General features: G+C 32.6%; 1 protein-coding gene across 4 annotated transcripts in view; it reads right to left on the bottom strand.

The window, feature by feature from the left end:
- The window catches only part of LOC114301976 (CBL-interacting serine/threonine-protein kinase 24), a 41,514-nt gene extending 38,531 nt beyond the window's left edge, over positions 1-2,983 (bottom strand). For 2 of the 4 annotated variants that reach the window (XR_014330386.1, XR_014330387.1), the window contains exons 1-3: positions 2,489-2,980; positions 396-458; positions 168-239 (exon numbers count right to left, since the gene is read on the bottom strand). Coding sequence is in view for 2 of the 4 variants with exons in the window: in XM_028246939.2 (XP_028102740.2) it covers positions 168-239; positions 396-458; positions 2,489-2,662 (309 nt within the window). In the remaining 2 variants the exon portion in view is untranslated. Of the gene's footprint in view, positions 1-167; positions 240-395; positions 692-2,488 lie in introns of all 4 variants that reach the window. The other 2 variants (XM_028246939.2, XM_082870279.1) reach the window with 2 other exon arrangements.
- Positions 2,984-17,119: the final 14,136 nt, after the last annotated feature.

Here is a 17,119-nt window from a genome sequence, read left to right as displayed (position 1 = left end):
ACCAAAGCCATATTAACACTCTGTAACCCAATCCAAATTTCATATGCAACTGATACAATGCCATGATGAATACAATGGTATCACTTCAATAGAATCCAAGCAAAGTAAAATGGCAAAAGAATACTAACATTCACCATTAATATAAACAAAAGTTGAAGAAGCCTTACTATTCTATCAAAGAGTTCTCCACCAGTAACAAACTCTAAAACAATATATATCTTTGTCTGGCTAGCCAAAACCTAGCATATCAAAATGAAACAAAAAATTAATATTAGTGACTTGGTATTAACACCAATGAATGCTCTAGCAAGTCAGGGGCTTAGCACGTAAATTATGTGATATAAAAAGAAAGTCCATATCATTGTAAAAACATGTTATGAGAAGTTTAAACATACCTCATGCAGCCGAACTATGTTAGGATGTCTGACAATCTTCATTATGGATATCTCTCTTTTAATCTGGAAACCAACTCAAAGAGGTAAGAAAATAACAACAATGCAGACAAGTAAGAAGATAAGCCAATGTAGGAAGCAATTGTACTTCAATCAACAAAATTCATCCTCAAAGATAAACTTTTCATTACATTACATATAACTTTGGTGTCTTTAGCAAATTGGTTCTTTACTTGCATTCAACTAAACCACTTCTCAAGTGTGTTAGTTCATCCAACGTCAAAAACCACTAAAAGCAGCTGCAGCAGCAGGAACAACAACAACAAAAAATAAAATTTATATATATTATATACACAGTTTAGTCCCCATTAGATGGGGTTTGAGCAAGGTGTATTGGGTACAAACCTAACTAAAGTTGAGCGCACAAAAAATAGTAAATCGGTTCGCTCCAGACCAAACTGTATGGTTTGGTTTGGTTTGGTTTGGTTTTCTTAATGCACACGGTTTGGTTATTGTTCTTATAATAAGGGGAGCCATACTTCACGCTTCGGTCTATGCTTCTATAGATACGGTTCCGGTTTGGAACCAAACCGGACCGTTTAGATATAAACATATATATATATATATGATTTATTACTTACCATAGAAACTCAATTACCTAATTAGTAGCCCATATATATAAGTTGTTAACCCTCTACACCCTGTATTCTTGTACAATGATAAAACTAGTTCTAAACAATTATAGTTTGAAAAATAAAAAAAATGAGAGCTTATTGTTTGATATTTTGTTAGTTGTGAGCAATATTCTTGATCATGGTACAAATGATGGCAAGTTTCTAAAAATTGTGATTCCAAACCAAACTGGATTTATTTGTTCGGTCTAGCTTGGTCCCAAGATTTTTATTGTTTGGTTTGGTTTCAAATTTCATGGAACATAAATAGTGGTTTAACCATTGGTTTACTCCTAAACTGAACCAAACCGAACCGTACTCACCCTTAGACCTAACCTAGGAAGCATGGATATGGACACAAGATACGGATACGATACAATAGATACAGTAATATGCTAAAATCTAAAAAATTAGGATATGGGTACAGTTAGGATACATTCGTAAAAAAATATTTTAAAAAAATTATTAGTAGTTAGTTTATTACACATGAGCTCAAGAATGTTGAGAAATCATATTATAATTTTATAATATAAAATAATAATATTTAAGAATTAGGTATTAATTTAAGTTAATAGTTAGTTTACTTCTTTTAATTTTTAATAGGTATTATAAATATTTAATTTTAATATCAAGTCTAATATATTTATATTATAATAATAAAACAACAATATTAAATTTAATTTAATTTTATAATTCTTACTTTTTATGTAGTTATAAGGGACGTGCACAATACAATAAGAATAAATCAATTAGACAAATTATATTACTTTATTCACTATGTTCTTCTTATCAAATAACTAAGCAAAGTATTGGAAAAATATTATTGTATTACTTACAATTATACTATATTATAATGTTATGCAAGAAATACTACGATACTAATTTTGTAAAGGTAATATATGACTTGAAATATCCGATACTTCAAAATTAAGTATCCGATACTTTAAAATTAATGAAAAATTAATAAAGAACTATCCGATACTTTTAGTAAGTATCCAATAAGTAGTTTTTTAGGAGTATCAATATCCGATACAAATATGATACAAATACGTTGCCCTTTTAGAAGTGTCTGTGCCATAGGACCTAACCTTTGCCCTAATTTGCACAAACACAAAGTGCGTGCCCTTGAGTTCAAACCCTTTACCTCAAAATTTATAGGACACGTTTTAGTGGCCCCCCTAATTAGCAACAACAGGCAAAAGCTCCACTGATACAAATTATGCAGTAAAAGGTTGCAATTTGCAAATACAGACAGGATATGTAATAATTCATGAGAACTGATTAGAAGTTAAGAACATCTACAAATTATATTCAAACACTACAAGGACACTTTGTATCTGTAATAATCATGGTTATATCCACATATACATTGCATATGCAAGGTCAATTTTCAGAATTTTGGGAAAAAAAGAGAGAATTAAGCACCTGATCAACCATTTTGTGCTTGAGTATAGAGCTTTTGACCATAACCTTCACAGCAACACTCTCTCCAGTCTCCATATTCTGCGCAAACTTAACCTTGGCGAAAGTCCCTTCACCGATCGTTCTTCCAACCTCATACTTCCCGACCTTTCTCGTCATCATTTTCATACTTGCCATTAGAACACCACAATTCACTACGATCGTCGAAAAATCACATCGAATAGCACAAACAACAGCAATCAATCAAGGAAATGAACAACCAGTCGATCACAAATTGTTCGAATTGTGAACATGCACTTCTTAGGAGATCATAGAAAACCTTAAGATCGATACATTCATATAAGTATATAGATACGAATTGATTGCTGATTACGATCGCCGGAACTACAGCAGGAGAGGTCGGAGGTGCGTTAACTCGGCTGCCACAACGCACGTGACTTTTAGATAAAAGTACAGAGTTTAGAGAGAGAGAGAGAGAGAGAGAGGAGTTGGGAAGAAAAAAAATAGTTTAGGCTAAAAATAGCCTAAACTAGGAAAAAAAAATAGCTTAGTTTAGGTTAAAAATCACAAAAAAAACAAAATAGTCTAAAATAATTAATAAGACAAAATATCACATCAAACTCATAATCATTTCACTTTTTCTCTCACAAACATCCATCCAACCACAAAAAAATTCAATCATCTTCCCAAATACAAAAATTTTAACTTATTAAAATAGTCAAAAACTAAAATAGCCTACTAAAATAGTCACTTCCCAAACGAGGCCAATAGCATCAAGCTGTATACTAATAGCATCGCCAACTGAAATTTTTTTTTTTTTTTTTTTTTAAATTTAATGAAAAGTGATCAGCTTATTTGGTTTTGCTTTCTAGAAAATATTTTTCGGCTGTGATTGAGGCCTCGAAATGAGGCTCGAAATTGCCTCGAATGCATTTTTTTTTTTTTTCTTTCTGGGCTAATACATTGCAGAAAAAAATAAATAATAATAATAATAATAATAACAAGCAAAGCATCAACCCAGCAAAAAAAAAAAAAAAAAAAAATTCGAGCCAAATTTGAGCCAAAAAATTTGAGGCCTCAATCATTAATCAATATTTTTTAGAAAATTTTATTTTTTATTTTTCATATATTTTTTGTTTTTAATAAATTTTTTTTAATATTTTAAATAATTTTTAAAATTTTTAGATACCCTAACATAAATATTTTTTGTTTTTAATAAATTTTTTTTAATATTTTAAATAATTTTTTAAATTTTTAGATACCCTAACATAAATATATTTAAAAAATATAATATTTGTAAATTTTTTTAAAAAAATTCACTAAATATCAAAAAAATTAAAAAAACAAAAATTCAATACATTTTTTATATTTTATGTATTTATTAATTTTATAAAATATTTTTTATAAATATTTTATTATTTAGATGCATTTAAGTAAGGTGCATCTATAAAATTTTTTAAAATATTCACTAAAAATACAAAAAATAAAAAATTCAATTTCTAAAAAACTGAAACCAATCACATTGAATAATTTTTAATTATTTATATTTTTACTTTTTATCAAATTTAAATTAAATAAAAATTTTGATAAATTTTTAATTTGACGAAAAAAATAATTCTTCATTGATTTGATAAACCTTAAATAAGAGGGAAAATTAGTCTAAGGTCCCTCTCCCACTTTTAATAATGGAAGAGATCCACAATATTATTTTATGATGTCTAAAGTCCTTCAACCCCAAACTCATATATCACAAAAAAATTTAAGAAGAAACGAAAGGGTTTCAAAGACTAAGTTTGGTCTCTCTCTTCTCCCCTCTCTCTCTCCCTCTCCTACATCAACCCTAAACCTTCTTCCTTCATCCTCGTGAGCTCTCTCCTATATCAATCCCAAACCCTAGCTTCTTCCTTCATCCTCATGAGCTTTCTTAGAGCTATCAGACCTTGTTCTTGCTCAAACACATCCAGACTCTTGAGCTTTACAACGAACTCTTGGTCTTCAGAGATCGAATTAGCGGCGCCCTTCAACAACTTCCTCTCAGAAATCCTAATTTTCGAATCATCGTCATCTTCTCTCACAGAAGCCATTAACCCACAAACCGTGGTCTCGACGGAGCTGTAATCTGGTAACCGAGGGTGTTCAGTATGGGAGGAGGCGCACCAATTGAGAATCGTCAATTTGAGATTCAAATTGGGGATGACATTGGAGAAATCGCGGTTAGAGCCGTAAGGAAGTAAAGGAGCAAAACCTAGGTGTCTGCAGACTTGTACGCACATGCTCTCAAAGGTTTGGCCTGAAGAGACGACGACTGAATGCCGGTATGTATCACCGTCACTACCATCATCGCCATCTGAAAGATCACAGGTTTTGTGGTTTTCTAAATTCGATAGTTCAGATTATCTAGGATACATCATTTCTTCAAATGGAATTATCAGAGATAGAATCAGAACTAGAATCAGACTGATTTCTAGGTTTTTTTATCTATGGGGGACTGAGGCCAAGTTTGGCTATCCTAAATAAGTACATACTTTTTATCTTTTTATCTTTTTTCCATCACATCATCTCTCTACTTTTCTGCACATCTTTTCGTAAAAAGACAAAAAGTGCACTTATTTAGGTCATCCCAAACAACCCCTGAGTTTTGATGTATTGGGTGTATGATGTTTCTATATTTGTAGAACGTTCAATTATCATGCTTATCTTAATTCACGATTGTTACTCTGTTCTTTTCAAACTTATCATTTGTGAATACATTTTCTTTTTATGCTTGAAGAACTATTAAACTCAGGTTAAATCATAATTTCTTTTTATGACAGCGTTGATAGTGTTAAATTTCTCTGGATTTGGGCATTTTTCTTTGGATTACCCTTAAATTTTCTCTGAATTTGACAATTTTCTCTTGATCGAATTTTATCTAAATTTGACAATTTTCTGTGGATTACCCTTGATTTTTCTCTAGATTACTCTTGAATTTTTTCTGAATTTGGCAATTTTCTCTGGATTACCTTTGAATTTTTTCTAGATTACCCTTGAATTTTCTCTAGTTTCAATTTTCTTTGATTTTTCTCTGGTTTAAATTTTCTCTGGTAAAAGATTTTGAAGTTTATCTGGTAAAGGATTTGAATTTTTCTGGTAAGGACATAGAGTTTGAATTTTCTCTGTTCATGATGGCATTTGTTAAGGACATAGAGTTTTCAGATCTTTTTTGCTAAAGAGTGTGTGCTTCTTCATATTGCCATCGATCTGGAGAGTTTACTTTGAGAGGAAGTTTGAAATACTTGGCCACGATTGGCTGAGGCAGGTTGTTTGAGACATTGTATTGGCATTTTCATGGGTATTCTTCCTTGTGTACTCTTGGAGGGAAAAGTATGATTAATTTCAGTAGAATTGAAATGTCTCTTTGATAGAAACAGAAACTTAATGTTTAGCTTTGTACTTTTGAAGGCATTTCAACAAAATTGAAATTTCTCTGGAAGGAAACAAAGAATTTCTCTGGGTTGAAGAGAATTTCTCTGGAGCAGAATTTCTCTGAATCAAATTAAGGGACCTTAGACATTATGAAAATATTATATGTCCTTTATACTATAAAGTCTTAATACCAGGGACCTTAAAAAAAAAAACTCTAAATAAAATGATTGGAGATTATTTTAAAGTATTTTTTTATTAAATTTAAATTTGATGACAAAAAAATAAAGATTGAAGATGCTCTAAATATGATGGTTAAATAATAATAAAAAAAAAAACAAATTATACTTCACCAGCGTGATCTGTCATAATTACACATTTGAAACTTATGTGGGGTTCAAATTTATGTAGGGGAGGCTAAATAAAAACAGCAAAGTATACTTGACCAGCGTGATTTGTCCTAATTACACATTTGAAGACAAACTTATGTGGGGTTCAAACTTGGGGGAGGAATAAATTACATTTAATTTAAATTAAGTGTAAAATTGATTAAACAATTATAAATACTATCAGTGCGTTTGGTTTTAGTTTTTTTAATTTAATTTTTTAAAAATTAAATTTTTTATCTTTTATATTTTTTTATTTTTAGTAAATATTTTTTAAATTTTAAGTAATTTTTTTACTTTTTTAAACACACCTTACTTAGATGTATGAATAGGCTAAATAAAAACAACAAATTATACTTGACCAACTTGATTTGTCCTAATTACACATTTCATTTGGAGACTAAAACTTATATGGGGTTCAAACTTGGCAGGAATAAATTGCATTTAATTTAGATTATAATTGTAAAATTAATTAAACAATTATAAATGCTATCAGTGTGTTTGATTTAGTTTTCTGAATTCAGTTTTTTGAAAATTGAATTTTTTGTTTTTTATATTTTTTTTGTTTTTAGTGAATATTTTTAAAATTTTAAGCAAATTTTTTTTTTTTTTACTTTTTTAAATGCACCTTACTTAGATGTAAGAGAGACTAAATAAAAATAACAAATTATACTTGACCAACGTGATTTGTCACAATTACACATTTGAAGACTAAAACTAAAACCTATGTGAGGGGAGGAATAAATTGCATTTAATTTAGATTAAGTGTAAAATTAATTAAACAATTATAAATGCTACTCATTTGGCCAAAAGTCGTCTCAAGGCAAAAAATTTAAGGAAAAAATATAAGGGGGAATTTTTTTAAGGTCCCTAATAATAGCAATTTAGAGTGTAAAGAACACTAAAAAAATGGATGATGCCTCAGGTTCCTAAACCAAAACACGCGTGCTTTATATTCATTTCTTAGAGCTAAATACCCTTCACAATCAACCGAGAAAAGTGAATGGATTTCGACCACTATGAGTTCCACAATTGATATCCACGATTGAGAGAACAGCAACATTAGGGTTTCGCAATCATCTTCACGATCGACGTTAGGGTTTCATCATCTTCCACGAAAATCTTTGCGATTCCTTCTTCACAAAATTCTCTAACACATTTTCATTGTCGATTGTCATCTCAGTTCATCTCCATCACGGTGCATCTTCATCTCAAGACATATCAATTTGTAATTAGGGTTTCATCCTCACTCTGGTAAGTTTTTCTACAAATCAACTAGTTTTTCTCTAGAAACACAGTTAATTGCATTTTATAATAACCTTCTATTAATTACGTTTCAATTTCGTAATAAAAGCTAGATAAATTGGAAAAATGAAATTTCTTTCCGTTTTGAGCTTATTCTTGAAGCTTGTTGTGTGCTTGTGTCTATAAATTTCTCTAGCATTTGAAATTTCTATAGCTTGCTTGATTTATGTTTCTTCTTTGAATTTTATCTACCATGATTTGTCCCCTATTTATTTCTGTTTATGTGGCTATTTAGAGTTTCTTTGGCTATTTTGTACTTCTACGTGTAATTTTCCCAATTATTGAAAATTTCATTGTATTTTCTATGGCTACATTTATTTATTTGGTGAAGTTTACTATGGCATTCATTTTCTCTAGCATGTTTATTTGGTGGAATTTGCTGTGAAATTGATTATCTCTTATAGAATTGATTTTTTATTAAGAATTTCTCTGTTGTTTTTTAAATTTCTCTGCTCCCTTAAATTTTTTAATATACACCAGCCTCTCTTTCCTTCAAATTTGATTCAAGTTCAATTCATTCAAATTTCTCTGTTGTGTAATTTTCTCTTGCATGTTTAACTTATTTGGTGGAATTTACTATGAAATTGATTTTATCTTTTGTGGAATTGATTTTCTATTGAAAATTTCTCTGTTGTTTTTAAATTTCTCTACTCTTTTACATTTTTTAATATACACCAACCTCGCTTTCCTTCAAATTTGATTCAAGTTCAATTCATTCAAATTTCTTTGTAGTGTAATTTTCTCTGGCATGTTTAATTTATGTTGCTTTGTTGATTTTATTTGGCTAGTTGTGTACTTGTATGTTTAATTTTCTTAGTTATTGAAATTTTTCTAGGATTTCTATGGCTAGATTGATTTATTTAGTTAAAACCCACTAAAAATAACCCATTAACCATCATGATTACATCTCAGGTTATCTCATCTTACTTCACGCATCTAAGATCCCAAAAGGGGTACATGTATCGTGCTCTATATTGAATCATACCTTCAAGTTCTTAGTCTACAAAATGTTTCCATAAACAATGGTTCAATACACTAGATGGTCGTGGCTTAACTTTCTCTAGCATGTAATTTTCTCTGACCATATTTATTTATGTTGCTTTGTAGATTTTCTCTAGCTAGTTGTGTACTTGTATGTTTAATTTTCTTAATTATTGAAAATTTCTCTCGGAATGAAAATTTTCTATGGCTAGATTGATTAGCATGTATAATTTTCTCTGGTCATATTACTTTTCTCTGGCATATTTAATTTTCTTTGCCATGTTTGATTTATTTTGTTAAAAATCACTTAATACTCTCATGTGTGTAATTTTCTTTGGCATGTTTAATTTTCTCTACCATGTATAATTTTCTTTGGCATGTTTAATTTTATGTTACCACATTAATTTGTTTTGCTCCTTTGATTTTCTCTAACTAATTGTGTGCTTGTAAATGTAATTTCCTCTAGAATTTAATGTTGACATCTTTATGTTTTCATTGTCTAGAAATGGCAAAACGCAACAACAGCAAAACACCATAAAACAGAAAGTCTTTGAATCTGCCACTTACGATCTGAGATCAAAATGCAGCAACAAAAAAAATGCATATTAATGCAGATAGCAACAAAAAAAATGCATATTAATGCAGATAAAAACACAGCAAAAAAAATTCCCCTATCAATGTATATTTGTGTATACTTATAAAAAGTATATATATATATTTTTACTAATGTAAACTTCAAAATTTCATTACTATCAATGGTTACACAGAGAAAATTATATTTGTAAAGAAATCTCTTTGATTTGAAATTATCAAAATTTCACAAAAAAAAATTCTAGTAACAGAGAAATTTGTCTGGTATCATGCAAAGAGAGGCCTATTTGATCATGTAATTTGTAGTTCATTATGTTGGTACAAAACAATGTACAAAGTAATTCACACCATCCAATTCAAAAAGCATAATGCACAAAGTAATTTTCTTTGATATTGGAAAATTTCTCTGGATGAATTTGACTGGTATTATAAACACACTACCCAAAGTATGTTTTGCATTGATCGAGAAATTATAGAGAAAATTCAAAAAAGTTTAGAGAAAATTACAAAACACAATACACAACAAACACATTATCTTGTAATACGATCCATACGCATACAAATTTCTCTCTGTTAACCAACATCAAAAAATGTAACATAAAATCCTCTAATATCCCCAAATGTATTATTCTATCAATAAAATGTAATGTAAACAATTAAAACGGATGGATGTCCTTAACTATTTACTAAAGGTTCTTTACATGTCCTCTTATTATGGCGATCAATACTCCCACATCGACTACACTTCATCACCCTTTTAAACTTTCCAATAGAAACAATTCTATTATTCTTCAGCCTCCCAGCTGGTCTCTTACTTACTGGAGATAAAATCATAGTATCATCAATGGTATAGATAGGTTTTTCAACAGTTGGAACTGGGCCAATCGAAAACGAGTATGCTTGACGATATATATCAGCATGAAAAAATGGTTTAATGAATAAATTCAAATTTTTTTTACTGCCAAAAATCGCAACAACAGCATGTTGACATGGATACCCATTTATTTTCCATTTCCGAGATAAACAAGTTTTCAAACCAAGATCAACCATAACCGAAAGAAAATAATACACTTCAAACACATTATCGGATGATAAACTCACATTCCACGTCCTCTCATCCATGAAAGCTTCTCCAACACACTACCCATACGAGGACAAAGAACTTTATTTCATTTACTAGAAAGTAGCCTCCTATCAGACCTCGTATTCATGATTTGCAACCATATCATGTCCACCAAATTTGTTATTGGTAAGTGCCGAGCTTCTCATATCAGTGAATTGAATGACTCAGCAATATTTGAATGCATTTCGTCATAACGTTTTTCCTGAAAATATGCATGACTCTAATTTTCATATGGTAAACTTCTCAAGAAAACACTCACAATGTCTCCTCCCTCACTTTTTAATTCATTTAACCTAAAATGGAACGACGTCTTTGTTGGAGCATATGCACATTCTAAAAAATTGGACACAATCGTCTCCCTAATCAAATTTGTTTTTCCACATGATAACATATCCCTCAAATTTCTTTTTAGATGTTTAAGACAAAATGCATGATAGTAATTAGGGAAAAACCTTGCAATTCCTTCCACAATGCCATAATGTCAATCTGATATGAAACTTATCACCCTCTCCGGTCCCAATAACTGACACAAATGTTCAAGGAACCAACACTAATTGTCCTTATTCTTAACGTCAACAATGGAAAAAATGAGGAAAAAATCCTACAAAACAAATAGGAACAAGCATATTAGATATATACATGTAGATAAAATTCGCACATTGAACAACCAGAGAAAAATACAAACAGTGAGCAACCAGAGAAAATTTACACAGTAGCCACATCCAGAGAAAATTCACACTGTCAAAGAAAATTCACAAAATTTATAAACAATGACCACAAACATAGAAAATTCACTCAGTTCCCACATCTACAGAAAATTCACACAGTCAAAGAAAATTAGATATATTTCCAATTACCTTCATTTCCATCTTTCCTTATCGCAACAAGCATAACTCATTTGTATCATCCTTTCAAAAACGTTCCATTAAAGAACAACTAGGAATAGTAACGAGCCAACGCGAGGCCGGGGATTACACTCCCTATCCCCAATCCCCGAAGGTAAAAAAATCCTCGTCCTCGCCCTCAATCCCTGACGGGTACACCATTCCCCCCTCCCGCACTCCCTAACAGGGGATCAGGTTTCCCCGACCCCGAAAAACCTTGACTTTTTAAAAAAAAAAAAAAAAATCTATTTTCAATATGTTTCAATTCATCATCATCAACAACTTAACAAAAAAAAAGATCTGAGAAAACCCTAACAAAATTGGATCGATTAACAATCATCATTAACAACAATCATCTGTATGTTTTAATTCATCATCATGTTGATATACAACAACTGGATAGACAGAGTGATCTATTCTTTTGCCTTTTATTAAAATCAGATTCAGTGTTCATTTGAAACAAATACACCACGTATATATATATATATACCAGATCTAAGAAAACCCTAAAAAAAAATAGATCTTAGAAAGCCTTAACAAAAAAATTTAGATCTGAGTCACTCTTACAGATCAGATGAGAGAGAGAGAGAGAGAGAGAGAGAGAGAGAGAGAGAGTGTGTGTGTGTGTGTGTATGTGTGTGTGTGTGTGTTCGCCCACCATGGATGATTGGTCGAAGTCATGGATTCTCTCTCTAAAACTTGATTCTGATTTGGATCTAGATCTCACAGTTGGTGGTAGCAGAGATCACGGAGAAGGTGATCTATTCTGGATTTGGATCTGGATCCAAAGATGAAAGCCACGAATGAGAGGTGCAAAGGCCATGGAGGATCGGCAACGGAGGAGGCGATTTCTGGCACTTGGATGACTGTAGAACCATCAAGATCGAAAACCCTAAACCAAGTATAAAGAGAGAGAGAGAGAGAGAGAGAGAGAGAGAGAGAGAGGCTTGTGTGTGAGTGAGGGTGTGTGGGTTTGGTTTATATATATATATATATATAGAAGGGTATAATAGTAATTTTAGTTCGGGAAAATGGGGACGAGGAAGGGAACGGGCCGAGGCTAGGGAACACATCACCGTCCTCGGCCCGAAAATTGTCAGGGATTTATTTTTGAATACCATCCCCGGCCCGTAGGGAGTCTTTTTCGGGGAAAACCTGTTCTAATCGGGGTTGGGGGGTCGAGTCCCCATTGGGCAGGGTTCAAATTGTCATCCCTAGGAATAATAATGGCTGACAATAGTTGAAACCAGCAATGCATGCATGAAAAGTGACAAAAACTCTTTTAAAACGCTTGTTATAATTAAAAAATTCAAGTGGGAAAATAAAAAATAGAAGATAACAAACTTATAATAACATGTCCGTATGAAATTATAATTTTCTCTATAATTTTCACCAGACTACAAACTTATAATAAACTCTGTGATTTTATTTGAATTACAAACTTATAATAACATGTCCATATGAAATTATAATTTTCTCTGTGATTTTTGTTAGATTATAATAACAAACTTACAATTTTCTTTGGATTACAAAGAAAAGTCCAAAAAAAATAGAGAACAAAACTTAGAGAACGAAAAATGATAAGCATGTTGATGAAAAAACAGAAAACAAAACTTATCATTGATAAGCATATTTGAGAGGGAGACTTTGTAAGCCGGAGCCAAACCGTGGTCTAGGAATAGTGATGGACGGAGCTATGGGCCGAGCAAGGTCCAAAGTATAAGAATTAGTCGGGCTTTGGGCCGATAAGATTGGGTTCTGTGACCTAGATTTCACTTCTGTTATCCCGGCCAGAGGTAGTTGCAGATTAGCTTGGTCTCGGTGGTAACCAACCGAGGTATAGGTACCGAGCTAAGCGTAACACATAGAAGCGTCGAGCTATGTATGTCGAAGTTCATGGGTTAGCTCGGTTGTACTGAGGTTTTACTGCGGTATAACCATCTCCCTTGAGTAAACAGTGGGAAGGGTGTAGAAAGATGAGCATTACCTTTCTAATTCCTAAGAGGACTCTGCTAAGGAGAGTAAAGTCCCACTAGGATTGTGCAAACCATCTCACTTGGTTAGTAGTGAGTAGGGTGAGTGATTCCTAGGAGGAATATGCCAAGCGGAATCTATAAAAGCTCATAGCAGGACCTCTGTACAGGTATCACAACTTTGATTCTCGAATACACAGAGCTTTTGTCTATTTGTCTATTTTGCTGACTTAGGCATCGGAGAGGTATCCGGCACACACCCGTCGGCTAGCTTAGGTTTGTGTTTTCAGAGAGTAAAGCGATGACGTTCGGAGGAAGCGCAAACTTGATCAACAGGATTATACGAGAACATTATTTCATGCTCGTACAGTATATGAATGCCATGTTACTTGCTCAAGAAAGACACAAGCCAAACACGTATGATTTGTTAATGTGCAGGTAAGTGAATGCCATGTTACTTGCTCAAGAAAGACACAAGCCAAATATGTATGATTTGTTAACTCAACAGGAAATTATCCACTACTTCTAGAACAAGTAGTTAAGTTGTTTTAAACTTACACTATATTTATTTGGGTGAAAAATATTTTTTATATAAAAAGTTCAAAAAATATTTTTAGAAAAAAAATATTTTTCTATGTTTGGTGGTGGTGGTGGGACAAAGGTGGAGGTGGAGGTGGTGGTATGGTAACAGTGATGATCGCGATAGTGATGATGGCATTGGACATAATGATGGGTGGACGTGAGAGTGGCAAATTGACAATAATAGCATAATGACATTAATAATACTTTAATTTGAAAAATAATTTCTGTCTTTTAAAAGTGGAGCAACATATATACTCAAATTAGAGCCAAAATTGGCACATAAAGCTATGATGAAAATAGTGTTCAACTTGGCATTAGCAGATTGACTTCGAAAGATCCATATCTGATTAGGAATGTTAGCCAAATGTATAGAGGGAGAAGAAAGAGACAAAATTGTATTGATGACTAGAATACTTGATTACAAGAGGGATTGATTACTTGATGATTCGATACAATAATAGTGGAAACATAACTATATATATACACATTACAAGAGTGATAAGACAAAAGAGAGAAAAGATGAATTCAAGATAAGTGAGCAGGAGGAGGCTCCATGAGGTGGCTTTCGGTGGCTTGACTTGTACACCTTCAGTTCACACTAGATATGCTAACACCCCCCTCTAAAATCCAAGTAGGGATACCAACTTGAGTTTGGAAAGAGAAACTAAAAAATATGAAATAAAACTAAAACTAAAATAAAACATGATAAATTTGAAGCAAATAGATTGCAGAGTCTAGATGGAAGCACAGGGGCGCTTGAGATAGAACAGAGGCTGGAGTTAATACCGAAAGACAGTTTATAGTTATGCCGGACCGTTATAGAAACTAACCAAAATCAATGTTGGAGCAATGTAAAGGGTCACGTCGGACCGATTTAGAGACTAGCCAGAATCAATGTCAGGACAGTTTAAAGGGTCATGCTGGACCAATGTAAAGACTAACCAGAATCAATGTCGGGACAATTTAAATGGGTCATGCCAGACCGTTGTAGAAGATTAACCGGAATCAATGCTAGGACAGTTTAAAGGGTCATGCCAAATCTTTGTAAAAGACTAACTGGAATCAATGTTGAGACAGTTTAAAGGGTCATGGCGGACCGATGTATTTGTGGTGCAATAGGGAACGCAACTTGAGTGATGTGCCAAGGGACGGCTTAGGTTGTGTGCTAGGAGGCGACTTAAGTGGGACTTAGGCGGTTCACATGGTACATCACCATGCTTACCATGATATACGTATAATATCCCCTCTCAAACTCAAATAAGTTTGAAAATAGAAACCTATTTGAGGTTGAAACAAAGTAATTGACAAAGTGGAGCGGAATGGCTCAACACAGAGTGGAGATGTTCTAAAAATTATATAAAAAATGGTAGAAAGGTTTTTTTTTTTTTTTGGTTAATGAAGAGTGGCTGAAGATGGGGACAACTCATTTTATTAAAGTATAGAATAAATTAATTAATTAAAAAAGTTTTTTTTTTATAAATTTGTCAAAAAAAAAAAAATGAAAGGCATAGGTGTTGGAATAAAAAAAATATATGAAAAAGGAAAATGATAAATACATAAATACGAAGAAGAAAAGGAAAAATAATTTGTCAAAAGGCTGGGGGACATGCCCATGTGGGTGTCATGATAATGAAAGGACAAAAGAAAAAAATAAAAGAAAATTCAAAAGTTAGTGGAGATAGGTTGGTTGATTATCAATGGAAAGAATAAAAGATGCCAAAGAAAAAAGAAATAACAATAATAATGGTTATTGAAAAAATAAATATTTTAAATAAGAGGAAGAGATGTGTTTAAGTAGAGAGATGAATCCGAGGGAGAGAGAATGAGTAAAAACTCATCAAGGGTGAAGTAGTCGGTAAGAAGGCGACGAATAAGGGTCGTAACTGCCGACGACGTGATGGCCGGAGTGACCAAGAAAAAAGTTGATAAAGGCCAAAAAAGGCCATGTGCTAGTACACGAGCAAGGAGAGCAAGAGCGCTACATTGTAGACAAAAAAGTGACACCCATGATGGAGTGAAGAGGGCCAGTAAGAAGGCGACGGAGAAAAAATAGAACTGCCGATGTGATAGCCGGAGTGGTCGAGCAAGCATTAGCAGAGAAAAATGCAGCGATGGCCGGAAGGAAGCCTAAATAATGACCGAAGCTGAGGTACGTGCTCAACGGTGCTTGCGACCGAGGTTGGCCAAGAGATGTTAGTGATGGTCGGAGCCAATGGGTTTTTGGGTAGCGATATAAGATGGCGATACTAAAAGGAAAATGTCGCAACATAATGGGTTGAGACAAAAGCAAAAGGTATGTCTCGAAACTCCAGCGGGCAGCGTAGGTAAGGTAGCCGACCGACTACCCGTGGGTGAGAAAATACAGGTCTAAATCTTATAGATCTAATACCATGGTAGACAATGTATAGAGGGAGACGAAATAGAGAAGATTGAATTAATGACTAGAACACTTAATTACAAGAGAGATTGATTACTTGATGATTTGATACAATAATGGTGGTAACAAAACTATATATACACACATTACAAGAGGGAGAAGATGAAGTCAAGATATGTGAGCGGGAGAAGGCTCGAGGAGGTGGCTTGTCGTGGTGGCTTGACTTGTACACTTTCAGTTCACACTAGATATGCTAACAAGGAATATTGGCCCATGATTAACGTTAGATTTTTGCCAAATTTCTTTGTTTAGGCCTTCGTTGAGGCAAATTCCATCTAGTAAATTATGTTATTAATGTTGTTTCTAGTATCCACATTTAGGTTATTTTTAAAATTTTATGCATTTGTTTTTTATCTAACAAAATAGTAATTTTTTTTGTTGGTAGAGGAACTCTCTTTTAGTATATAAATAGCTTTGTAAATTAAGTCTAGAGTTTATGAGTTATTGGTGATTAATAATATTTAAAAGAGAGTTTCATTCTTTGTGTTTGTTTGCGAAATTTTTTTTTTTTTTTTTCGATCTTTGTGGTTTGTTTTTGTTGATCAACTCAAGTTTCTACATGCTTTCATGCATCATAATCTTTCTTATAAATAAACAAGCCAAGCTTCAAAAATATATGATAGAAGAGCATCTCCAATAAAACTGTTAAAAGAGTTGCCAAAACTATAATTTGGCAAGAATGACAAAAAAAATGGTCTTCAATGACTTGCTATTCTTCTTACCAAAGATTGCAGATGCCATTTCTATTCTCAAATTTAGCAGGTCGAATAGAAGGTGCCAAACATGTCACATCATCAAATATCACCAGATTTTTGGCTCCAAATTATGTTGAAAAAACAGAATTCATTCACTAGAAAAATCTCCCAAATTTGATTTCATTCACTAGTTCCACAAATTTCATAAACAAAGAGAATCACAAATTTCATAAACAAACAGAATCACAAATTTCAGTTCCACAAACAAAATTTGA

The sequence above is a fragment of the Camellia sinensis genome, chromosome 5 (assembly GCF_055761805.1).
Source record: "Camellia sinensis isolate YWXY chromosome 5, ASM5576180v1, whole genome shotgun sequence".
NCBI lineage: Eukaryota > Viridiplantae > Streptophyta > Magnoliopsida > Ericales > Theaceae > Camellia > Camellia sinensis.
This window is presented reverse-complemented; position numbering and strand designations above follow the sequence as displayed.